At 35.4% G+C, this 27,513-nt stretch overlaps 1 protein-coding gene across 7 annotated transcripts in view; it reads right to left on the bottom strand.

The window, feature by feature from the left end:
• The window catches only part of GRIK2 (glutamate ionotropic receptor kainate type subunit 2), a 1,100,253-nt gene that overhangs the window by 187,626 nt on the left and 885,114 nt on the right, over positions 1 to 27,513 (bottom strand). For all 7 annotated transcript variants that reach the window (XM_032408162.1, XM_032408165.1, XM_032408164.1 and 4 more), the window contains one exon: positions 17,077 to 17,283. In XM_032408162.1, coding sequence (XP_032264053.1) covers positions 17,077 to 17,283 — 207 coding nt within the window. The remainder of the gene's footprint in view (positions 1 to 17,076; positions 17,284 to 27,513) is intronic.

Genomic DNA, 27,513 nt, shown 5'->3' on the forward strand with positions numbered 1-27,513 from the left:
GTTACCACTCTCTTATTAATCTAATCAGACAAGCAATTGTTTCTTTAAAAAATGATAGCCCACTTAATTGTATTGTAACATCCTTGAGATAAGATATTTTATCCAACCAGATGTGTGATGATCTGCCTAGCCAAATGAGAGATAAAATAGTACGTCTAGATTTTTATCACCAAGAAAGGATGCTCTGATTCTCAATGCCCTGCAGTAGTAATTAGAAAGAGACATCACCAGAATACAGGACAAGAGATCTGATTACCGGGGCCTTGGCCTTTGTCTCTTTGTCCACTGATTTGTAAGTTGGCTTCTAATTGCATCTCTGGAATAGGAATAAGAACGCCGCGAAGCACTGGTCCCTGGTACACTCACATGAAAACTAATGTTCGGATTTAAAATCAGTGCTATGTGTTTAGTTAGCTCAATAATTCTTGAGTAACTGTGTAATAAATACTGGGGACTTGCATAACTATGGTCCAAACCCAGATTCATGAGATCTCTGCTCTGGAATCCTTACCATGTGTGGGTAGCTCTACCGAGCCATCAATGCCAGTTTTAAACATATTTAACTCGATCTTATCCTCGGTTCACCAGGCACAGCTCATCAATCAGCTTATTATCAACACATTTCTTAAAAGACTAACCTTCAATTATTTACATGCTGGTTGAAAACACACATAAAAGTTACCTAGTCTGTGTAACAGTTTGTGTAGGAAAGCAGGTAAAATGTATATGAGGAAGTTTGGGATAAATACAAAATACTAGGTAGTAAGCTGAAGGAAATAAGCTGAGATACAATGTTAAGCAAGCACACAGCTCTTTAAAGGTGATGGGAAGTCAGGACAGGGTGAATTAAGGGCCCATTTGAACCTATAGAAGAGGTAAGAGAATAAAAGTGTATGGTTACTGAGCAAATGTTTGCAGCATTTCAATCACAAGCCATTTCACAAAATCACAAAGAAATTTTGGTAGACATGAATTTCATATTCATGGGTGATGGCAATGTAAAGTATAAAATTATCATGAAAGCATCAAGACACACATGAAGTTTTCAACTGGAATTTGAAAAAAAAGTGCACTGCAGTTTCAAAGAGTGAAATATTTGTAATGCAGTCTAAAAATGCTTCCATCCAAAAAGACTGAATTAAGGTGCTTAAAAGATCAACTTTCAGATGACCAGGATGACTTGTTTTCTTAAGGTGCTGGTGCTAGAATTGTGACTTTTATACTGATGACCCTTTGATTACAGAGCACACATTTCTCTTCTGCTCCTGCCCTGAAGACACGCTATCATTCAATACCGTCAGATGCAATCAAGTCTCATTTGACTTACACAAATATAATTGTGACAATTCTGACCTTTGTGTACTATTATTTGGGGGGATTTAAGGACAAAGTCACTTTGTTTAAGTGTCTTACCCTGAGTGTTTAACTCATGTTCTCCTGTCCTCTCATTGTTTACTGTCTGATATATCTGATGGTATCTGTTTAAGAAACCTTTGAAAATGACTTTCCTATATGTCTACATTAGGAATAGTAAGTGTTTCAGAATGTCTTTATCTTTTATTCCATAGGTACAATTCATTTCTTTACTTTAAAATTCGAACTTCTAATGAGTTCAACAATCTTACCTGATTTTACTTTTTTCAGAAGGAATCTGCAATGATACATAGCTATCATTCACAGTAATCGCAGGTATAAAGGAAAGTTTATTGCATTTCCTTACTGTGGACGGTAGAAGAGGCTGGGTGGGTACTTTATATTCATCTATTTATTTTACAGACATTTATTGACCATATTCACCATGTGTGGGACCCTGTGGTGGGTATGGTGAGAGATGCTAAGAAGAACATGAAATCATTTCTGCCTCAGTCAAGACTGACATCTGCACAGAGGAGACAAGGCATGTGTGTTAATAGCTAAAATACGATGGTTGGGGAAATTCATTTGAGGCATATCCCTATTTGTAAGTAGTTTTGTAAGTGGAGTTGGCTAAATTGGCATAGATAAAGAATAGTTAATTTATTTAACAAACCCTCATTAAGTATCTCTTATGTGTTAGCCAGTTTTAAGTCCTAGAGATGCAGTTTCCCCTAGAGTTTATATTCTGACTTGGAGAAAAGCCTGAAGATGTATGCATTGGAAAACAGAAAGAGACACTAGAGAGAATATTTTTTAATCTAAAGGTTGCTAAAAAATTAATCAACAGTGAACAAAGGGAGCTGAGTGTATTATCAGGTATCAAAATTAATCACTTCCATGGAGAAGAAAATACAAGGGTATAAATGATAGTTTTGTATTGTCTAATACTAAGATAAATACTATCACATAAACAAGTAAATAAATTTGTACTTGAATAAATCCCACAGACAATACATTTGATCGTCCAGTGATCCGAGTTGGATAATGCTTAAAAAACAAAACTTGATCAGAAATATCATCATAATTAAATATGTTAAAAAAGCAAAGACAGACAAAAAAACTCTAGTTCAGTGACTATATCTTTAGCAAAAACTGAATTCTTAGGGGGCCAGGAAACCTTAAAATGTATTTAGAAATGATCAGGAAATTATATGGTGAAGACACATGATTTTGGCGTAAAACAACAGTGGTTAATGTTAGTGTAATGGTATACTATCAAACAAATATTTTGGTAATAGATTGTTCTTAATTAATAAAAATAAATCAGGAAAAAAGATGTAGAAACCTTTTTTTACTTTATGTTAATCTTCTTGAACAATTTTCTGAATCAGATCAGAGTTTATCTTAAATTGAATTGTTTTTCAATATATTTAAATGAACCTGATCAAGTTATAGTTCACTCCTTTAGTCACGTGTGATGTTATATAAAATAATATCCTTCAGGTAAAACTTCATGCTGAAATTAAATTAACTGCAACACTAAAAATAGTATATTGGAAAAGCATCTGTCATTTTCTTAGAATTAAAGCTTAATGGCTTTCTTGACCCTTTTCCTTCCAGCCAGGATTAGATATATACCCTTCAGTTTTCCCAAAATATCTTGGGACTATCTCTATTATTGCATTACCTGAAGTATATAAAAATTATTTAAGTGCCTATCTCACCTAGGATTCAAGTTTATCTTTATATAACTTTGTGTTAGGCACAAAAATGCTGAACTAATACTGAATTATACTTCCATTAGGGGACATCGTGAAGAATATCTTATTTTAGAAATTATATGTTCCATTGTTCGAATTTACTTTGAAAAGAAACCCCACATTAATTTCATGTGATAGGAAAGTTCAATCACAGTTAACAAAGAATGATATCTATTCTATTAAGAAAATTTATGCTGTGGTTTCCCTTTTTAAAATTTTATTTTTTGTTTAGGGACTTGGTTTCTTTTAGATTTGTTTTATGTTCTAAAGCAAATGTCATTTTTGAAAAACCACGTTTGTTTATATCTGTTTTCAGTTACATTTATTTTGCTTTTCTGGTAATAATAGATGCAAATCAGTGTTTATTATTTAATAACACACAGATGTTCCATATACCATAGATAAACAAACTTTCCAGCCCCCTGCTTCAATAGTGCCACTGAAAATTCGCTCTCTGAGTCAAATGTAAACTTTTTATTGTTGAACTCAAGTAATTCTAGATTTTAGATCAGCTCATGTGGGTAATTTTCTCCCAAAATACCCTTGCCCTTAATTTATATTTCTACTTTCATTTTTATGTAACACTTTGAGTTATCAAATTCCCAACTCAAGCCTTCTCCATTCCAATCTGTTTCCTCTGTTCATTTATGAAGCTTTTGGGGTTCAGCTACTTTTGGAGGTTTTTCAAAAGATTTATTATTTTTTTAAAAATTTATTTATTTGAGAGAGAGAGAGTGCCCGCGCGCATGCAGGTGCACACGAGCACATGGGGGGAAGGGCAAGGGGAAAGGGACAGAGAGTCTTAAGCAAACTCCATGCTCAGTGTGAGGCTTGATCTCACCATGCGAGATCATGATCTGAAGAGAAACCAGGAGTCCAAAGCTTAACCAACTGTGCCACCAAGGTGCCCCCAAAACATTTTGTTTTTAAGTAATCTCTACAACCAATGGGGGACTCAAATTTACAATTCCAAGATCAAGAGTTGCATGCTCTACCGATTGAGCCATCCAGGCACTACCTCCCACCCCTCTTTTTCAAGAAGCCTTCCCTAAGGGTTAGGGAAAAACCTAAGGAAAAGTTTCAATGCCTGGCAGTGTGAGACTGATTTACCGTATAATGTTTTGTAGGAGGCAAAATTATGCATAGAATGTATAGGAGTATACAGGAATTTCTCTACATCTATAGGAGTCTCTAAAATATCAACTTTAGCATTGTACTTCCTCTTAGACTTCAAATTATGTTTTTGTACTATATTTTTCTGGTAATATTTATGTCCAAAACATTTACTTTGCTGATATTTGAAGCATCTTAAATTCAGGAATCATATTTGAAGAACTTAAGTAGTATCCGTGAGAGATATTTATTCACTGATTTATTATATAATTGCAAAATAAAACAATCCTTAGCTTTGTTTGTTTGCTATAAATTACAATTAAAGAGCAAATTAGCAAAAGATTGCAATTGGGAATGAATTCTTTTAAAAATCTTGAGACTATCGGGGTGCCTGGCTGGCTCAATCAGTTAAGCATCCAACTCTTGATTTCAGCTCAGGTCATGATCTCAGGGTCCTGGGATCAAGTCCTGTGTCAGGATCTGTGCTGAGCATGGACCCTGCTTGAGATTCTCTTTCTCTGCTCCTCCACACCCCCTCCCCGCTCTCTCTCTCCAATAAATAAATAAATAAATAAATAAATAAATAAATAAATAAATAAAATTAAAAATCTCGAGAGTACATGATAAAAAAAAAAAAACATGTTGAAAAACCAAGTATTTCTCAACATAACCTCAACGTTACTGGGCAATCACATAGATGGAAAATTCTTTTTTACACTAGTATTAAAAGAAATATTTAACACTTATCATGTCTTGGGGTGCCTGGGTGGCCCAGATGGTTAGGCGTCTGCCTTTAGCTTGGGTCATGGTCCCAGGGTCCTGGGATCAAGCCCCACATCGGGCTCCTGGCTCAGCAGGGAGTCTGCTTCTCCCTCTCCCTCTGCCTCTCCCCCTCCTCATGCTCTCTTTCTCTCTCTCTCTGTATCTCTGTATCTCAAATGAATAAATAAAATCTTTAAAAAAATGAAAAAAAAAAATCATGTCTTATTTCCTTTTTTACAAAATGTAATCAATATTTTAAGAGATATTGTTAATGCTGTAGTTAACAGTATCTTTCTCAGAATAAGCATTCAATAAATGGTTGTTGAGTATCAATTGTGGGATAATTTCCAATGAATCATCATCTCTTATATGGTACAAAATCAGAATTATACTGGTCTGTGATATCCAACTTCTGTATTAACTCTCTCATCTTTGCCTCTGAACTATCTGACAGTACATTTTGACTGTGACAGCTTGCTGTTTAAATCTGCTTTGAGAAAAAAGTTCAGTCAGAAAGAATGCATTAGCCCTTTTTAACATGTCATGTACTTTTCCTAATTCCTTGCCTCTAATATCTGAGATAATAGTCACAGGATTTCTCATTAAAAGCAAAAATCATTTGCTTTCCAAACTGCTTTTTTTTACAAACAAAGGAAAATTATTAACAAATATGTTGTAGCTTAGAGTATTTGGGGTCTATCTCTCATGAAGGGAGCAGAAGGAATTGAGACTTTTACTTAGGTTGAAGTCCAACCCATGTAGGCTTAATGAACAAATTGTAGGTGGACAAAAGAGCTAAATTTGAAAGACAAAAACCTTAGACTCTTAAATAAATATATATATATATCTTCATGAGCTTCAGTTAAGGAAGAATTTTTCTAACAAGGCACAAAAACATCACAAGCCGTAAGGAAAAATTAATAAATTTGAGAAACTCAAACTTTAAAACTTCGATACCAAAACACACACACACACTTTAAACAAATTAAAAAACAAGATCCTAACTGGGATAAATATTTGCATTATTAATATTCAGAAAATATAACAGATTACTATGTATCAGTCATAAAAGTCAAAGGAAGTAAATGGGAAATTCTGAGGAGAAACTAGTCTATAAATATAGGGGGAGGAGAAAGAGGCTAACAGGGAATTGCAAATTAAAGCAATGAGATTTCATTTGCATTCAGATTAACTAAATTAAGATAGTGAGAACCTGAAGTTGGTGATTTTGCAGACAAACAGAAATTTTATTCTATTGGTGGAAGTGTAAATTAATAAAATAATTTGGAGAACAATATTTTCAATATCTTACAAAATTCGAAATGAACTCTGAACAATTCCTTTCTCAGTACACCCCTTAGAGAAGTTCTTACATAGGTGTTCTAGGAGACAAGACAACAAGACTGGATCTTCATAACAACATTGATTTTTGTTAACATAAGACTGAAATTAACTTGAGTGTCTCTCAGTAGAAGACTAGTTAAATAAAAGCAGTGTATTCCTATTATAGAGTACTACTGAGCGATTTACATAAAATGGGCCAGAAAAACACCAAACTTAAGATAGTGGTTACATGCGGAGAGGGATGAGGGAAATGTAATTCAATCTTTTGTGCTTGACTTAGAATATTACTAAATTGAGAAATTTTATGGTGACTAAGGGACCTCAACATGGTCTACCAATGTCTTATATTAAAAGAGAGAAACTTGAAACAAAGGAAACAAACATGCTAACAGTTGTCACTTTTGGTTCATGGGGAATTATAAATAAATTTGCATGTTTATTTTTTAGTTATTTTTCCTAAAATTAAAAAAAAGTAGTGATCATAATATTACTACTCTTCAGTGTATTTAACTGAAAATACTAGAATGCTTCCACTAGAGTGCAAAATTGAGACAACATACCATCAAAATTCAAAGCTACAGTGCAAGTCAATTCCCATTTATTTGAAACTGTTTTTTGATTTAGCCTTTCCATTTTTGTGATAATACCTGGAGCCTTTTTAAGTTCCCTGAAAAACAAATATTTGATTTCCTCCCTAGAATATAATAAAAGAGCAATCAGGAGACAAAAGCAAAGTGTAACGAGGTCCTGTTAGGCTCATTTATGAATCATAAAAGCCTTGATAATGTTAAATACCAATTGCAATGCTAAGACAGCATGCTGGGAAGCATTCATGCAGCTGGAAATCCATAGCATCACGGGTCTTCTTCAAAATAATGTAAAATAAGAGTGAATAGATCCCAATAGACTTCCCACTTTGCCATAGTTGTTTTATAAACTGAAACTGAATTTCTTTCTCACTGTTTGTTTTTTTTTTTTAAGAAATCTGTCAAATGATCAAGCTTTTGTTTGTTTTTAAAATTTCAACAGCACTTGAAGCTATAAAAAGGAGCCTCATTAAAAAGAAAAAGCTTTTATTGACCAATACACTCTTACCAACCACAAATGGTTAATGATATCAAAATGCAAGTCTCTTTAAGCACAGAGAAGTTGTAACCTTTGGAAGGTAAGTTGGCCCCTCTAAAAGATCTAAGTTTCAAATGCATTTAAAAGAAAACATACACTTCTAATAGACTAATACTTTAATCTACACAATTCTTTTTTTTTTTAAGATCTTTATTCATTCATTTGAGAGAGAGAGAGAGAGAGAGCATAAAGGTGGGGAGGGGCAGAGGGAGAGAGACCGAGAAACTCAAGCAGACTCCCTACTGAGCGCATACACCAACACAGGGCTCGATCTCACAACCCTGAGATCAGGACCTCAATAGAAACCAAGAGTTGGTCGTTCAACCAACTGCTCCACCCAGGAGCCCCTAATCTATACAATTCTAATGAGGTAAAGGGACCCTGAATATGGTTTTAAGAATCTCTCATTTTTTAGTTGTAATTATAAAAAATAGATAGCATCCAAATTCCCAAATTTGCCCAGGTAAGAAGTAACTGTGGACTTGCTGACATAATATTCCCTCACACAGTTTATCAGCATTATGACATTAGGTCAGAAAAGGCCCAGAAGATCACTGGTTTAAGAGTGTGCTGAAATTTGCTCCAGCTGGGGCATATTCTGCTGGAAAGATGAAAAAGCAAAGAATTTCAAATAACAAGGAGTGTCTGTGATCTCTGGTTTATTTTTAACCTGCACATACAAAGACTTTGCATACCACTGTATGGATGTTTACAAGTATAAATTTTCCTGACGTTTTCCACTGCCAAGGCAAACATCACCAGAGATTTGAAAGTAATTTAACCGCCCTTGTCTCCTTTAAGTAGTCCCATAATAATATGTGCTGTTAGCTTATTGCAGCTTAGGTGTTTTCCCTCATGCTTGCAAAAACTCTAGTTGGCTTTATGAATAACATACAACAGTAGTCTCATGAACCCATAAATGAGTTATTAGCCATAAAGAATACACAACCCAAAGCTACAAGTAAAATTTATGCCTAGCTTAATACAATGGTTGCATTAGCAAGTTTGTGTTCTCACCTCTACTAAGTTAGGCTCTGATAGAGTCTGCAGTAAGTTAGTTAGACATAAGCTGGAGGCAAGGGGAGTGATAAATAGGTTACACATTAGAAACCTGAGGGCACAATATCCCCACTTTGTGGCTTTCAACATCCTGGCCTAGTGGCTTCCAATACCTTGGGGTTGACAGACCAAGAGCCACAAGTGCAGAGCAAGTGTTCTGCTCTTCAACCTCTGCCCCCACCCACTCCCCCCGGGGCAACCTATAGCTTCATTATAATATCTTTACATTGGGGTTTCAACCCCTTCCCCCCAAGGAGGGAAGATGGCCATGACAGTTTGGGCAAGAACTTTCTAGGGCAAAAACTACCCCTCCCAACCAGGAGATAGGAGGAGTCTCTTAGATGATTGGAAATAACCTCAGTCAGAGACACTCCCAGCTACAACCCCTAACCAATGCAAACATAAAAGGAAACTACCCCCCTCCCTGCCCCTACACTTGCCACCTCCAGGCCTGCCCACTCTCCCATCTTGAGCGTGTACCGTCCTTAATAAACTGCTTTGGCCTTGCTACCTTCCTTATTGGCTATATTCATTCGAGCACGGGTCCTCACGTAGATCTTTTGTGGGGAATCCAAGAAACTGAGACCTCCATTCACACAACATAGACTCTGCCACCTGGAATAGCTCAATAGCTAACTTTGGTTTAAGACTGAAACACTTTATAACGTATTTCATAAAATTTATATAAAAAGTTCCGATGCTTTAATTTCAAAAGGAAAGGTGGTCACTGTGTATTTCTTTACTTGGTCCTTGAATGGAAACTTTCATTGGGGCCTTGGAAGGCAACATAAAAATAAAAGCATTTGGAAAATATGTAGCATTTTCTCTAAGGAGAGTGGTGCTTGAGTTTAACATTTGTTGTGGAACACTGTTGAACACTTATGCCATTCTTTCAGTAAATATTCTTTAATGCTGAACACTTCGCAATTGTACTATTTGTATCTCCCGATTATTTTCAGGATATTGGAAGCAAATGAATACAACTAAGTATACAGCACTATACAGAGGACCACAGATGCAGTGAACTGATAAGGTAAAATAGTGTCCTGATTTAGATTTTAATTAGTCTAATGACTCACAAAAAATATCAACTTTTATAGCTGCCCAACAAACTTCAAATAAAATGGCCCATGGCACCAATCAGCATAAAAACTCAATAGATAGACTGATGGAAAGACCTAAAGAAGCAGGTCACCTATATAAAGGGAAAACTGCATAGGTTGCTCCTCTACTTCCTCTGTAGTAGGACATATGCTACCAATATTTCTTTTTTTTTTTGAAATTTACCAAATCATTTGTTTCTGAGTGATTTTTATTTTAAAAATATATTTAAGAAGTGCTGGATTGAGATTTTAAAAGATTTAAGCAAGGATAATATAGCTCTTCACTTTCAGTTTTAATAGAATTCAAATATGACACATTACCAAACCATAAAATAAATACAAGGAGGTCCAAACATGTTTTGATTTTACCTATAATGATTACTTTGATTTAAAAAACATATATATTAAATAGTAATTTTTTTAAATTGGGTGTCTCTGCTTTGCCAGTATCCTAAATACCATCCCTCCCCACCACCATTTATCTTCCCCATTGCTAATCTCACACTAAATTTGACTCTCTATTAATTCTTCCCTATATTTAATTCTAATATAAAACCACCAAGACATAGATCATTTGGGTAGAAAAGTAATGAGATATTTGAACACCAAAGTTTCCAATTAATTAACAGTTTTACTATTAAAACAATGTCGATATTACTGACTCTGATTCAAAATTAATATCAATAGCAACCCTAATCCCTACTTTTTTCACACTGTAAGAGTGTCAACATGTTTTACTTTTTAGTCCTCAACAAGAATCCTCATTAACAATATAGTAGAAAGAATAAGTAAGAAGACACAAATTTTGTACTTAATGTGTCTGTATTGTTTATCTACTATCTGTCAGGCACTGCATTAGGGAATTTATATATATCTTCCTAATTATTAATATGATATTATCTATTTTATTTTTGGGAACAATAAGGATCAAAGAGCTTAAGGCAATGTGCCCAAGACATAAAACTACATAGCAGAAGAATTAGGATTTGAACCCACATCTGCCTTCACAGGGACTTACTAGTATGCCATGTTGTGCAGGCTTACCGTGGAGATGATAGAAGAGGAAGGTGCTTTCAGGGGGAAGGCTTGTCACTTTTTAGGACTAACTGCCTCAGGGAGCCACATTCTCCTAATATCTTTCTTGTATCTTCATATTACATCACCAAGGAATCATCTCTCATTAGATCATAATAAATTTGAGAGATTATACCAAGCCCTGTACATTGAGGATTTTCTCAAAAAGGAGATATGGAGAAGAAGGTGGTTAAGACCAACTTTACTAAAATAACAAAGACTTGCAACTGTACAGGCAAATACAAATTAAACACAGGAGGCTCAATTCTCCCCTTTTCTTAGAACATTTATTTTAGAAAACTTGTAAGTCCTTTCTCTCTGAGATAAAAAGTTAATTAAGCCTCTTGCCAGCTTTATGACCCATGAATGCCTTTCCCAAGGATCTGGGAAGTATCTTTTTGAAATGTAATCACCATGGAAGATAACAGCCTATTTTTTTGTGGGAGAGGAGGAGCCTAACTTTGGTGGGTGGGAGCCTAAAGCCCACCTTTCTCATAAAGACCTGAGAAGTTTATTTTTCTGTTGGATAAAACCGATTAGCTAACACAGATGGTCACCCCAGTTTCCAAATGAATTTAGGAGGAACTATATGTGATAAATGGTGCTTTCAAGCCTTCTTACTTGAGGACTAGGTATTGTTTAACTTGAGAACATGTATGCAATGGGTTGTGCCTTCTTGGCTATAAAAAAGAGTAAGGTTTCTTTGTTTTTCCAATCTCTTAGTGAATTGCCTGTGCTGTGCATCTCATTATGGTTTAATGCTTATTCATTAATAAAATTATTTTATTTTTCATCTACCTTTATGGAAAGGTTTTCTGGGTTGGAAAGAGATTTTATTTTTATCTGTATTTCTTCATCACAACACTTGTGTAAATATAGCCTCTTGATGGTTATCTCCCTTCTACTTAACCTAGTAAAGCCTAAAAAAAAAATTAGAAAATGGACTAGCACATAGTTCATATAAGAGAAATATTAGTTACCTCTGCACCCAAATTCATATAAAAATAAGTAGCATAATTTAGATGGGTCTGACTCTACCCCATAGTTTCAGGTATGGACACATGACCCAAGTCTGGCTATTCCAACTACCACCTCCCCAATTTTAGCCTTTTGGATTAGTTCAGAGAATGAGCATCTTGTCCAAGCTGACCCAATTGATACCCCTCCCACCCTAACCCAAACCCCACCATGGATTTTGCTGAAACTTTGGCAAAAGAAGACCTCTATCTCTTTCAAAAGGAGAGATTTAAGAACCAGGTAAGCCCAAAGTAGTTTCTTTAGTTCAGCATGATTGATATTAGGGCCAAATAATTCTTTTTGTGTGTGAGGGGCTATCTTGCGCATTGTTTAGAGGTTAGCACCACTAGCTTCTACCCTTAGATGGCAGTAGCAGCATCTCCCTCACATCCTTAAGACGATAAAAAATGTCTTTTGACATTGCCAAATGTCTCTTGGGGAAAAAAACAAAAACAAAAACCTCCCCGTGGTTGATAACCATTGGCCTAGAGCCACCATAGTTCACCTTTGTCACCATATGGAAGGTAGTACTTAAGAATAAAACATACAGAGGGCGCCTGGGTGGCTCAGTCAGTTAAGCGTCTGCCTTCGGCTCAGGTCATGATCCCAGGATTCTGGGATCGAGTCCCACATTGGGCTCCCTGCTCTGTGGGGAGCCTGCTTCTCCCTCTCCTCCCCACTTGTGCTCTCTCTCTCACTATCTCTGTCTCTCTCTCTCAAATAAATAAAATCTAAAAAAAAAAAAAAGAATAAAACATACAGAGAGGAGAGTAAAGCCAAGAGATAACAAGGCAGCAAAAGAAAGGTCAATCATTTATGACATACTGTAAGACCCTGGAGTCAACTACACTTGAAGTGAGAACCACCATTAGTATTACGGGACTTTTAAAAAAGTATATTTTTGTAAGCTATTTTTAGACATGTTTCTGACACCTGCACCTGAAATTGTCCTGATTGATTGTATAACTACCATACAACTTACATATAAATAAGTATGACAGATATTATGAAGTTGGTAATTAAAGTTCGACAGATGTTATGCAAGAAGGGTAGTGTAAAAACTCATAGCAGGTGGGCTTTCTGGGGTGGGGTGGGGAAGCATCACTGGGGAAGTGTTTCCAAAGTTAAATAGAAATAATTCAGATGAAGTGATTGAGGTGGAGGTTGAGGAGAGTGATGCACAGAGAACTAGCCTAGAAGCAAAAGAGAACAAGACTTAAAAAAGTCCACATGGGTTTGGCTGGAAAGGGCAGAATAGATGAAAATATAGAAAGGTGTGCCAAATAGAGTCTCAATAGAAAACAGATGGCACACTCAAATGATAATAACTGAGCAGGATTTATTTACAAAGGAACTAGTTAATTACACAAGTCTGGGTGGTGGGTAGGACATTGATTCTCAAACTTCAGAGAATATCAGAATCACCACTGAAGCTTGTTAAAAGAAAGACTACCAGTCTCCACCCCAGAGTTTTAGATTTAGTAGTTCTAGGGTAGGGCCTGAAAATTTGCATTTCTAGCAAGTCTGAAACTGATACTGATTCTGCAGGTCTGTGGAACACACTTCAAAGACCACTGGTGTCAGGAAATTTTAAGGGGTAGTGCAGGATCCTAAGGCTAACAGCAGCTAAACTGTAACTACTCCTAAGATCTGAAGAAACAAAGCTATGTATGGTGTAAACTGGAACTGAGAACAGGAGAGAGATTTGTGCAGAGCAGGCATCATAATGAGAAACTGAAGTTCCTTGTAAGGATGCAGCCAGCTCAAGGCAACATCTCAGGGAGTGAGGAAGGAAATAAATATTCTGACCTCACTCTCTTCCCTCCCTTGGATCTCTTGCTGGGAACCCTGTTGATTTACACCATGTAAGACAACCTCCCAATATAGAAAGTATGGTGGAAAAGATCTGAGACTAGATCTGAAGGGTAAAAAGAAGATTTCCATAACAGATAAACAATGACCAAATATGGAAGGGTTTTTATAAATATATAGTTGGTCCTATATCCTTAGAACAATGGAAACTACTGAAAGATTTTATTGCAAGAGAAGGGCATGATCAGATTTTCCTTCTGAAACAGGAAACTCTGACCATGCCCTTTTCTTGCATAAAATCTTTCAGTAATACACACACATACACACCCACACACACAGATAATGGATTAGAAAGGAAAGGACCTCATAATGGGTTATTATTCTAGATGACAGTGGAGATGGAGATAAGTAGGCAAGTTTTGAAATTATTTAAGGAGCACACTCAATAGAACATGGTGGAGTGAGAAATAATTTAAAAATGATGATAAAAAAATGACTACTAAATTTTGGCTTGGGAAATCTATTGAATCATTGCTCCATGTACTAGGAAACTCTTCAAAAAGGAAAGCTTTAAGAAAGAGAAATAATAAATTCAGTCTGGAATATGCTACCTTTGAGATGCTTATGAAACATTTAAGCAAAAAATATAACAGGTGGGTTGATATATGGGTCTAAGGCTCAGGGCTGAAGATATAGAATGGTAAAATTTCAGTAGGAGAAAGGTAATCAAACTATGAGACAAGGTAAGCTTATCCAAGGAAAGCAATGAGAGCAAGAAGTTTAGGGTATTTATCTGGTTATCAGTAGGAGTTACTATCTTGTGTTGAAATTAACATATTCATAAATATGCAAACCAGGTTGAGGTTGTACAAAGAAAAATATACCGACTGTAATCATCATTCTATTTTAATATGACTCATGCTAAATATGAAAAACCAAGGCTAGATCAGCAATATGAGACATGAGGAGGGCACCAAGAAAGGGGATACTAGTAAGGGAAAAATGGAAGGTGAAGTGACAGATTTGGCACCAAGAAGAATAGAATGATTCAGTAACTTGAAGCCTTCATCAGTGGTCTCAACTCAATACCACAGGTAATTTTCTTGAGAAACCAATATTAACTGATAATATCCCCCTTACTATTCCCTTATTTGGTATTCTATCATCTTTTATGCCATAGATCTAAATAATTATTTCCTAACCTTCATTTTCTACTTTTAATTTCCTTGAAGAAATATAGATAAGAAAGCAAAAAGGAACAAATTCTAGAAAACTAAAACCTTCAATCCATTTTGAATCTCAAAGAGCTTAATTAAAAGAGCATTAATTGAACACCTATGACAAATATATACATAAAGGCACTGGTGATCTAAAACTCCTGTGCGCTGACTAAAATAAAAGCTTCATATAAGCTACTTACGCAAAGGTCTGATAGTGGATATCCATTGTATTGATCTGTGCAGCATCCACTCTACTTTCTTCAGGTATAAAAATCCTAATTTTCCTTTAAAAACCCATAGTTCCTCAAATCTAAATCTACATGGTTCTAAAAAGAGGTTGACCCCACCTCCTACTTTCTTGAATGAATATATATGCTCCCACACTATCCAGTGAGAATAACACTTCCTTCTGAATGGGATAACTGGTTCAGGATTTAGTTTATGACCTACCTCAGGCCAATGAAAACAAATTTGGGGTCTCTTGATGAAACACCATCCAGGTGTTTTACTTCTACCTGGATGTTTGATCTAGAACTGTTGGTGGCAATTGTTCTTGCCACCTGTTGGGAGGCACATGTCCAAGAGTAAAATAAATAAAAGGAAGCAAAGACTAAATTGAGGCAAAATATCAGAAAAACTGAATATTGATAATCTAAATCCAGCCACACTACCTCTGGACTTTTCAAATATGCCAACCAAAAAATTAACATTTTTGCTTAAACCAGCTTCAATTAAGATTTTTGATGGTTACTGCTATATTAATAGAAATGAACATAAAGCTTAAGGTTTTATATTTGATTCCAAATCATATACATTGTCATCATCATTAATGGATTTTACAAAGTTAAAATATAAATGGACCGTTTAAGCAGAATTTTTTAAAAATAATTGATCGAGTCTAGAACTTTAGGACCTTACTGAGTAAATTTCAAATCATTAGAAGAAGTATGTTGAAGATTTAAAGAAAAATAAATTTTAAAAATGATTGTTTGTGTTGTTTTTCTGCTTCTAACCAAAGCCTAACATCTCCTTCTTGATAGAGAGATGATATATAGATAAACAGAGAGATACATACATCCATACACACATACATACATATAGCTAGATTCAGATCTCTCTTATTCCCTTATTCTCGATAATGAACTTCATAATTAATAGCAATGAAATATTTCAAAATGCTGCAAAAACTGCCTATATTTGCTACTTCCATTAGTAAGAACTTTCATTTAGGATACAGTTCACATTGTATTTTTTTTTTTTAAGATTTTTATTTATTTGAGAGAGAGAGAAATAGCAAGAGAGAGAGAGAGCATGAGCCAGGGGTGGGGGTGAGATGGAGAAGCAGGTTTCCAGATGAGCAGGGAGCCTGATGTGGGACTCGATCCCAGGATCCCAGGATCATGACCTGAGCCAAAGGCAGACGCTTAACCAAGTGAGCCACCCAGGCACCCTAGTTCACACTGTATTTTAAAGGAAAATATATTTTGTTATTTTGTAGAATATTTAGCAAGGATTACATGCCTTAATATTATGCAAAATGTCAAAAGAAACTTAAATATTACAAAACACAAAACCAAAGGCAATGTTATTATTTTTTTACATAAGAGCATACTTCAAAGGGATGAGTTAATTGACATTACTGACTGAGAAATTATGGAATAATGCTTTCATTATAAATGAAAATTATCAGTTATAAAATTATAAGTTAATGAAATAATGCAAAGAAGGAATGTCTGGCTTATTCAACTAACTAACTAAAATAAAATGTCTATCCTCCTGCTTCAATATGCTTAATATACTTGCTTTATTTTGATACAGTATCATATTCTATCCTTATAGATTTCTTTCATCTCTACTCTAAAGATAAGAACTATCCTATCCTCTAAAGATAAGAAATATCAAAAATAAAAAATAAAGATAAGAAGTATCCTATCCTAGTCTAGGAAATTTTTATCATAAAATTTAGAGTTTGCATCACTATTCTTTCTGTTGATTATGAACTTAGCATTATAAAAGTGAAAAAGAAATAAATTGTTGGGCATCCACATTGTAATTTGCAAATTAGGACTAAATATTTTAAGATATTAAATCACTAAATACTAGTTAATTTAAAACAGACAACTGTCTCCAATAGAACCACACATCCCTCTTAGATTCTTTATATTTAAGGGCAAAAATAATATATATTTTCAATAGAATTATTTAAGGATATACATACTTGAAATATATTATTGCTCTTGTCATTAACCCCTGACCATCAAAATATTCTTAAAAAGTAAACCTTTTAGAAGTCAACCAGAGGTAATGATAATAATGAGAAAAGAGACTTACATGATCAATCAGTTCACGGACCATTCCATTCCACTGTCCATTGGCATCATCCTGAGCTCCATATTTCCCATCCTCCACAAGTCTAATTTCATATGTAAAGCCAAGGATTGTAGATAACTCTCTGAGGAGGTCAATGCAGTAGCCCTCAAATCGATCATTCCCATAGAGAGGCTTGTCAGATTTCTTAAACAGGACATAGGGTTCTTCCTGGAAACAGTAAACATGAAGGTAGGAGGTATTAGTTAATCATGGAACTATGAGAATTATAGCTTGCCTTAGAAGATAGAATATTTCACATTAATTTACAACAACAATTTTATTTTTGCTAATTGTAATTAATATAGGGTGAAATCCTAAGAAGGCAGACTACTTTGGGAATATTTGTGCTTCAAAAGAGAGTATTTAACTATAATAATTTCACCATGACTATATAATAAAAATATGTTTTTATCTTATATCATATGTAAGAAGTAATATATAATGTGATATATGCTATAAAATACGTAATACAGGGCGCCTGGGTGGCTCAGTTGGTTAAGCGACTGCCTTCGGCTCAGGTCATGATCCTGGAGTCCCTGGATTGAGTCCCACATTGGGTCCCTGCTCGGCAGGGAGTCTGCTTCTCCCTCTGACCCTCCCCCCTCTCATGTGCTCTCTCTCTCATTCTTTCTCTCTCAAATAAATAAATAAAATCTTTAAAAAAAAATACGTAATACATAAGATCCAATTTCACATGATTACAATATCCCAATTTGAATCATATCACTTATTCAATATCTGCTGTGCTATTTCAGTGGGATATATTGATGAAAGAATGAAAAAAACTCACTACCTAATTGCCTACTATGCACTGAAAACTGGAGTAGGGACTTTTATATATTACCACATTTCGTCCTAACAAATATAAAAATTGTAACTACTATATTTATAGAAAAAAATAGTAACTTACTTGGAATATAGAAAAAGAAACAACATTTATCAAGTGTTTATGCATTCATCCAACAACATTTTATGGAGCACCTACTAGGAGCCAGCCCTCCTCTATATAAAAGAGAAATTTCTGAGTCATAAAGTTCATGATATAGATGAAGAAATCAATAATAAATGTCTAAAGAAATAGAACACATAACTTCTGATGCTGATAAATGGCATGAAAGCATAAAATAGGGCAATAGGATACAGAACAACCTTAAGGTACTTGGCAAGATAAGAGAGGACAAGACAATATTGAGTAATATGTCTGGAAGTCTTTACTGAGGAGATGAGAGATGAGGTAGAACCTAAAAGATGAGAAAGAGTTTAGCCATTTGAAAATCTGAAAGAAGAGCATTTCAGGTCAAGGACACAGCAAGTAAAAGCCCTGAGGCCAATATGATACTGGCGTGTTCCAGAAAGAGGACTCTTGCCATCAGAGTGACTGAAGTCACATCCAGGAAGTGAGGGAATCAGTTAAATAAGGTCCGAATGAAGAGAGAGTGAGGAGCCAAATCCTGTAAGGCTCTGCACAACAGGCCCTATTAAAAATTCATGTTTAATTAAGTACTAAGAGAATCCATGTGTTAGCATATTTTTGTGGGGCAGGTGGAACATGGTATCCTGTGAATAAACCAGAGTGCAATTGGCTCTAATACTTACTATCTGACCATGGGTAAAGCCTCTGGAATTTGCTCTCTTAGAGAAAGATGCTGCAGAGTGGAAAAATTTAGAGGAGGTTGCCCTGCCAGTCTGTCTAGAAAGGTGATTACCCTCTTCCCGACCCCTGGAGAACAGCAATCATCCCATGAGGGTCATCACACCTAAGGGCATTTTGGATATGATAGTAATGTGTCCTCTTGCCTATACTCACCTCAGAAACAAGACTAATTCCATTTTTCTTCCCATCCTGTTGACCTGGCTTATTCCTCTACTGTTTCATACACACTCTAGCCTGACCAGTTGCTGTTCTTCTGATGTTCCCACACACTGCCACTGAATGTTAAAGAACTCCTGTTTAGAGATCAGCACACTCTTCCACATTTTCAACTAATTTTTGGAATGCCCTTCCATCTTTCTGCTTTATTGGACCATATCCCAATAACAGTGCTTCTCCTTCAGCCCTCTTTCATGGAGATTATCTTTAGTGTCACCCTTCCATCACTCAGGCACAAAAGCCCATTTGGTGTCTTCCTTGCCCCTCATTGCTACCCCCAGATCATTTCTTCCCTCCTTCATGCTTCTGCTCCTCTAAGGCTCATGCCATTTTACTATACCACGCTCTCTCTTTACAGTTGCTGTTATCCAGTGAAATCTGAATCAGAAGATGTACTAAGTGGGAAGGGAAGCCTTTACTTTTCAAATGTTTACCTACTGGATGACAATTTTGCTTTCTTTCCCAACTCTTATCATTATTCTCTATGTATTCAAAATCCACCTACATGAAGCATCCAATATGGTGTCTCCATCCTTTTACCTCCTCATTGTCAAATCCTTTCCCTCACTAGGATTTAGCTTCTCTCTCCCATGACCACAGCTACACTCTGCAATTGTCAGAAAATGATCTATCTCTATATTAAGATTTCTTTTCTTTTTTTTTTTTTAAAGATTTTATTTATTTATTTGAGAGAGAGAATGAGATAGAGAGAGCATGAGAGTGGGGAGGGTCAGAGGGAGAAACAGACTCCCTGCTGAGCAGGGAGCCCGATGCAGGACTCAATCCTGGGACTCCAGGGTCATGACCTGAGCCAAAGGCAGTCGCTTAATCAACTGAGCCACCCAGGCGCCCTCTATATTAAGATTTCTAAAATCTCATTCATCTAGCTCATTGTTCAATCACACCCATGCCTACAATTCTTTGGTCCTATAAAGACCTCTAACCCAGTGACCCCCTACACTTTCCCACTATCCATCAATCCCCTTCTAACCTCACTTCTGACCTCCAAACCTTGTCTGGCCTAGATCTCATGGTCCATTAGCATAATTTCTATGCTATACACATCTTCAAGTCTCTCACCACTTTTGTGCTAGCGTACTTGGCCTTACAAAAAACATGCCTTACATGACATTTTTTTTCACCATGCCAACTCCCAAAGAGTTGAACAATGCTAATTGTTTACACTTATAATTAATACCCTCAAACGTTTTATGGTAGGATCTATTTTCAACTCTATGAGATGGACATTTTATCCATTCTTCTTTAACCTCACAACTTCCTGCTCTAATACTTAGTTGATTACTTCAAAAAGGAAACAAAAGCAATCACATGTCATGCCCTTACATGCCCACTGCAAACCCCACCAAACTCATCTACCTGTATTCATTTTCTCTTCCTTTGTCTACTGCTATAGAGGAACTAGAACTCTGCTTATTGGGCCAGTTCTAATAATTATGTTCCGATTCTTGTATTAGGCAGGGTTCCAACACAGGATGCTACTTTGAGCAGAGAAGTGATTTCAGCTGAGAAATACAACCAGTCTAACCCAACTACAGAATGTTTCCATGTAGATAGAAACCATGACCTCATTTGTCTCCCTCCCTTTGATCTCTTGCTGGAGCTTCCCACTGGTCAAACCGAATCAAAAGCCAGGGGATACATGAATCTATTGATATAATCCACACAAATCAGATACCTGGGACAGACAATAGAACAAAGAAAAGTGGAGGATGGATCTGGGGGCAAAAAGGATGATACATAGTATATTCCCACCACCTTTCACTTGCTCCAAGTCCTGATTAGCTGAGTTATCTTGTATCTCCTTCATAACCAATCTGTCCCTTTACATAGAATCAGTTTCAAAGTATATATACTTATTCCAATAACTTTCACTTAGTCCCATGACCGCCTTCTGCCACAGCCTAATTTTTGTGTTTCTCTTTATAGACAACTATCCAGAAAGATTTGTCTACACATGCTACCTTAATGTTCCAATTATCTGTCCATCCACTGGAGTGACTTCTAGACTCACTCTGCTTAACTGATCTTGACACAGCACTAACAACTTCCAATTTGCTGAATCAAAGAGATGTGGCTTTATTCTCTTTTTACTCAGCCTCTCAGCTGCATTTGCAAAATGAACTATCACCCCCCCCCACACACACACACACACGTACTTTTTAACACTCCCCTCTCTAGCTTGTGCTACATATTCTTCCTTGGCTTCCCCCTACCACAATGGGAACTCCTCTCAGGATTTTTTGCTACTGTTTTTTTTTGTTTTGTTTTTTTACCTTATTCTAAATGTTGATCCTCAGCACTTGGTTATAGCCCCTCCTCTCCCTTTTTTTTTTTTTTTAATTTGTCCCTAAATGATCTTACCCACACACATTAAATTCAATAACATCTTAAGCTAATGACTCCAAAATTTATATACCTGACCCAGACCTCTCGTAGTGAGCCTTAGGCACACATATCCAACAGCACTTGTCAGTACCACTTAATGTCTCACAGACATCTCACATTTAATGTGCCCCAAATGGAATTCATCTTTTTCTTAAAACTTGTATACCTTTTCTCTGCTTTCAAAAAATGACACCATCATCTACCCAGTTACTCAAGCCAGTTACTGAGGCATCATCCTTGCTTCCCTTTCTTTTAGTTCATTCACTAAAGTGTAACAAAATGATCTTAAAGTATGTATTTAATTATATCCCCACCACTACTTCAAACCAACTAATAGATGACCAATGCATTTAGAATAATATTCGATTTCCTTGCCATGACCCCTGAAATCTGTTTTACCACTTGTTTTCACATTGGCAAATGGCTCCAGCATTCATAAAATTGATCAAGTCTAAAGCCAGGAAATCACTCTACCTCTCCATCCTATCCTTTGGGAATCCTGCAAGTTATTCTATCAATACATATCCCAAATTTATCAAGCTCCTTCCATCTTCCCTGCTTCCATCATGGTTCATGTAATCTTTATTTTCCCTATGGATTCCTATAGTAGCCTCTTACCTCTACTTTCCATTTCTATGTTCCCATAGTCAATTCTCCATAGAAAGTCTTGGTGATCTTTTAAAAATTAAATATGATTTTATCATGCATCTGCTTAAAACCCAACAGTGGCTTTTTATTAAAACTAAAAAAAAAAAAAAAAAAAAGGCAAAACTTCTTACCCTGGTGGTCACAGGCCTGCACACTTTCCTCTCTGACCCTAGCTTTTCATTCCTCTCTCATTATATCCCAGATATACTGGTTTTCCTTCTGCTCCTCAAACTTACCAAACTCATTCCTGACTTCAGGTCTTTGTCTTGCCTTCCTTGCCCCCCCTTTTCTGACTGGAAAGATCCTTCTAGGATCTTCACATGGCTGTTTCATTCTTGTCATTCAGGTCTCTGCTCAAATGTCAATTCTTCAGCACTAGATATAAATTGTGTGTGTGTGTGTATACATACATACATACAAACATACATACATACATATATACATATATGTATTTCCTTCTAAGTTACTTCTTTCTTTGCAAATGTTTTGTTTTCTTCATAGCATTTACTTTAATATGAAGTTTTATTATTTATCTGTTTATTTATTATTATTTAAATTATCTTTTTTGGGGATGTGTGTTTCTTTCTCCCCCTTTTAGAATATAAATCATGAGTGTAAGGACATTAGAGATTACATTCATTAATATATCTCAGTGCCTATAAAAATGACTGGCAGCCACGCTCAGGAAATGTGCTAAATGAATAAAATATTCATCATGATGAAGGCTTATATTCTACATTTCCTTCTTCGACTTCATCTTTTCCTTAAATTCTAAATATTCTGTTTTCTTTCAGTTTCTCAAATACAAAGCAATTTTCTGCCTCAGAGTCTTTTAACATATTGTACTATGAGTCTATAATGTTCTTCAAATGGTGAGTTCCCTTCCTTCCTTTAAGGTTCAAATTAAATGTGAAATCTTTCCCGAACTTATTTAAAGGAGTCCTGTTATTCCCTATCTCAACACTTTATTTCCTCAATTAATTTGTTTTTAAGTTATTTTATTTGTTGGCTTACTTGCTTTTTGTTTGTCTCACTTGTTTGGAATATAACATCCATATTGATTAATTTTAGTATCTCCCATGCTTAATACTGCCTGACACATAGTAAATGCTAAGTAAATATTAGTGGAATAAATGATTGCTAAATTACTGAATTCTCTGACTCAATTTTCTCATCTCTAAGTGGATTTAACAATTCTTTTAAAATTGTTTTGAGAATTAAATAAAAGGAACCTAGTAAATATCAGCTTCTTAATGTTATTTTAGCTTCGAACAATTTTCAATGGACTTTTAATTTCTTTTTTTAATTTTAATTTTTTCTTAATTTTCATTTTTTTAAAGAGGGAGGGAGAGGGGCACAGGGAGAGAGAGCGAGAGAAAATCCCAAGCAAGCTCTACGCCCAGTGCAGAGCCCAACAGGAGTTTCAATTCCACAATCCAAGACCATGAACTGAGCTGAAATCAAGAGTCGGACGCTTAACCAACTGAACCATCCAGGTGCCTCAATAGACTATTTTTTAGAACAGTTTTGGATTCACAGTAAATATGAGTGGAAAAGAATTCCCATATACTCCCTGACTCCACACATACCTAGCCTCTCCCACTATCAACATTCCCCACCAAAGTAATACATTTGTTATTTTTGATAAATCTACATTGACACATCATTTTTAAAAGATTTATTTATTTATTTGAGAGAGAGAGAGAATGTGTGAGCGTAGGGAGGTGTTGAGGGAGAGGAAGAGAGAATCTCAAGCCGACTCTCCACTACGTGTGGAGCTCAACATAGGGCTAGATCTCACGACCCTGACATCATGACCTGAGCCAAAATCCAGAGTCAGTTGCTTAACCAACTGAGTCAGCCAGGTGCCCCTATGTTGACACATCATTATCACTCAAAGTCTATAGCTTACATTAAGGTTCATTCTTGGTGTTGTACTTTCTATGGGTTTTCACAGATATATAATGATACATTATACATTGAGGTATCATACAGAACATTTTCAAAGCCCTAAAAATCCTCTGTGCTCTGTCTATTCATCCTTCCCTCCCCTCTAACATCTGATAACCACTGATCTTTTTTATTGTCTCTGTAGTTTTCTCTTTTCCAGAATTCATATAGTTGGATTCATACAGAATGTAGCCTTTTCATATTGACTTATTTTACTTAGTAATTACATTTAAGTTTCCTCCATATCTTCTCATGTCTTGATACTTCATTTTGTTTTAGTGCTGAATAATAGTCCATTGTCTAGATGTACCAGTTTATTTATCCATTCACCCGTTCACCTACTGAAGTATATGGCTGTTTCCAAGTTTTGTCAATTATGAATAAAGTTATTATAAACATCCATGTACAGGTTTTTGTATAGATATAAATTTGGTAAAACTCATTTGGAAAAATACCAAGGTATTCCATTTTTAGATCATATGATAAGAGTATGTTTACTTTTGTAAGAAACCACCAAACTGTCTTCCAAAGTGGCTGTACCATTTTGCATTTCCATCAGCAATGGATGAGATTTCCTATTGCTCCACACCCTCACCAGCTTTTGGTGTTGTCAGTGTTCTGGATTTTGGCCATTCTAATTGGTATGTAGTGGTTTTTCATTGTTGCTTTAATTCAAAATTCCCCAAGGACATATGATGTTGAGCATCTTTTCATATGCTTGAATGGAGTTTTATTAGAACTATTTTACTATTTAAACTATTTTACTAGTTGGACTACTTTATTTACTAGCAGGACTATTTCACTAGCTTCTTTTATTCATTGTCATTTTTCAGAGAGGCTAGATCATTTTCCCAGGTCACATAGCCAAGAAAAGATAAAGAAAAGCTAAGAAGAGGCAAAGCTAAGAACTCAGGTTTTCTAAATTCCAAAATACATACTTTCCCATTATTTTATGTTGCTTTCTATACCAGAAGAACATTTGTAGAAAATCTATATGTGCTGGATTTTTAAATGGAATTAGGTCAAGCACATAGGTATCAGAAATTAATTAATTAATTAACTGTAAATTCACAGCTAGATATTTGGGCTTACCATAGGTAAAGGACAGTAAGAATCTTAATTTTTAAATAATATGTTATCACATATAAAATTTATTCTCTAGGGGTACAGAGAGTACTACCAATGTGACAGATATGGTTTTCTTCCACCCCTGCAGTTATTATACCCTTTTTCCTCTCTACTCTTAGTGGCATGCTAGCCTTTTAAGTTAGAAAACACATTTCCAAGGATGACAATTTAAATGCCCTTGTTACCTTGGAAGAGGAAGAAGCCTTGCAGTTAAACAGCTTTCTTTGCTGGGTATTTACATTTCAGGAATATTCAGGTGTCTCTTTTTCTGGTTTCCCCACAGAAACATTTTGAAAACTTTTGAATATGTTAACTATAATATTTATCTTATTGAGTAGTAAGTATAGATACATATATATGTCATATATATATGTATGTATAGTTCAGAAGATATTTCTTGAGCCATTTATATGGCATGATAATTACTTAAATTTCCATCAAAAGCACCAAATATCATCACCAAGCACATAGCAGGCTTACAAATAAAATGACTACTATACTGAACTAAGTGGAAATAGATTGCTCTCTTCAACTGGGGAAGCCAAGGGAACTCGAACTAGAAACAACATTATAAGACAGGTAAATTGCCCTATGAGGTAAATTGCCCTATCCTCAGGTCCCTAACCCATGGGCAGAAGGTTAGAGATTTGAGAAGAACATAACATATTCCCCTGCAGAAGAGGGGATGGCCTAAGAATTTGGGGCTAGTGGAATGGGAATCAAAAGAAGCATGTCGGCATAATACATTAATCCTATCAAATTCATTCTTTGATTTCATTCAGTTTCTGGTTTATAAACAAATGGATGTGTTGCTGTTTTTTTAAGTCACAAAAGGTGACCATTTTTCAGGCTCTATACACTAAGTAATAGAACCATCGAATATTTTCCAAGCACCTACTTTGTGCCAGACCTTGTTCTGGGTGTTTTCCTTGGATAAACTTATTTATTTCTCACTATGACCATGTGAAGGCCCTAATATTATTATTTCTATTTTACAGATGAAGAAACTGAGGGCAAGAGTGCTTTTGCCCAAGGTCAATAGCCAGCATACAACCTAGGGAGTCAGACTATTAGGCTATTTACCTCCACACTATATTTTCCACATTAAATGGCTTCTAGTGATCATTACCAAACTCCATGTGAATGCATAATTGCACATACCTCGTTAGATAACTTAATATATATTGTATGACTTTATTATTTTTTCAATCAACTGAGATTAGCCACTAGGTTAATGTAATGCATGCAAAATGGTAATGCATTTACTAATTGAACAAAGCAGTCAAAACAACATTGCTGAAAATAAGTAAATATATAATCCAAAAAATTCATTTTCTACATCATAAATGATCTCCTTTCCAAGTAAGAACACATTTTTAACATAAAAGTGCTTCAAGAATTTGTGAAAGTAGCATATTTTAAACCCAACAGATTTAGGTAGTAATATATGAGTTCTAAAAAATGCTTTTCCCCTCAATGGCACTATCAAGTCATCATTGTCTCTATTTAAAATTTTTGTTCCAAAATATTTACAGTATATTTTTTACACAAACTCACATGAACATCAGGAAAAATATGATGGAAGTTAGTGATTACTGAAGTATATTTGAGGCATATGAGGGATTTTGTGCAAAAGGTACAAAAGCAGAGCAAAAAATTTTTTAAAAATTATTAAGCTATTTAAATCTCATTAATTCAGCTTTTCCTAGTAACCATCCTACCTATTAACTTGAATCTCATCACCTATAAGCTAATAAGAAAACTTCTCTCATGGGCAAATAAATGTGTTGATCCCTGTGAGATTAAAGTCTATTTAGGTATATATTTTAAACAGCTTTTAATATCACTAGAAAAAAAGATGTGGTCTGAGTGCACCTTTCTAGTATTTATGGATCTCCACAATGTCAAATATCATTCTTCCTATATTTAATTCTGATAAGTAAGACACCATTTTCCAGTTGTGTTTCCTATGTCCAGCAACACTGTGTCACAAGATAGTTTACATTGAGTTATGACTCTCCTTTAGACTCTCTTTCTCTGTTTCACAGAGCATGAGGATAAATAATAACCTCATATAGGAAAAGAAAAATGGTACCAGAAGCAATTACTGTACCACATACTGAGTTCAATGAATAATACGATAAAACTCTCCTGGGCAACTTTACTGTTTTCTCATATAGTCTTAAATCTCCACATCAGCATTTGCTAGAGGTAAAGGCACTTCATTCCACTGGCATCTGTAATAAGGATTTGTCAGCATTTCCACTATCAACCCCAGTTTTAAGGAACCCAATAACTCATGTATTTTTATCTGCATTAGACTGGGAGTTGGCAAAGAATATAACTAAAATGAAGTTCTAAAAAAGTAAAATATGTTTTAAGGTTGAGGGGAACAA

Source organism: Phoca vitulina, unplaced genomic scaffold (assembly GCF_004348235.1).
Source record: "Phoca vitulina isolate PV1807 unplaced genomic scaffold, GSC_HSeal_1.0 scaffold9, whole genome shotgun sequence".
NCBI classification, from domain to species: Eukaryota; Metazoa; Chordata; class Mammalia; order Carnivora; family Phocidae; genus Phoca; species Phoca vitulina.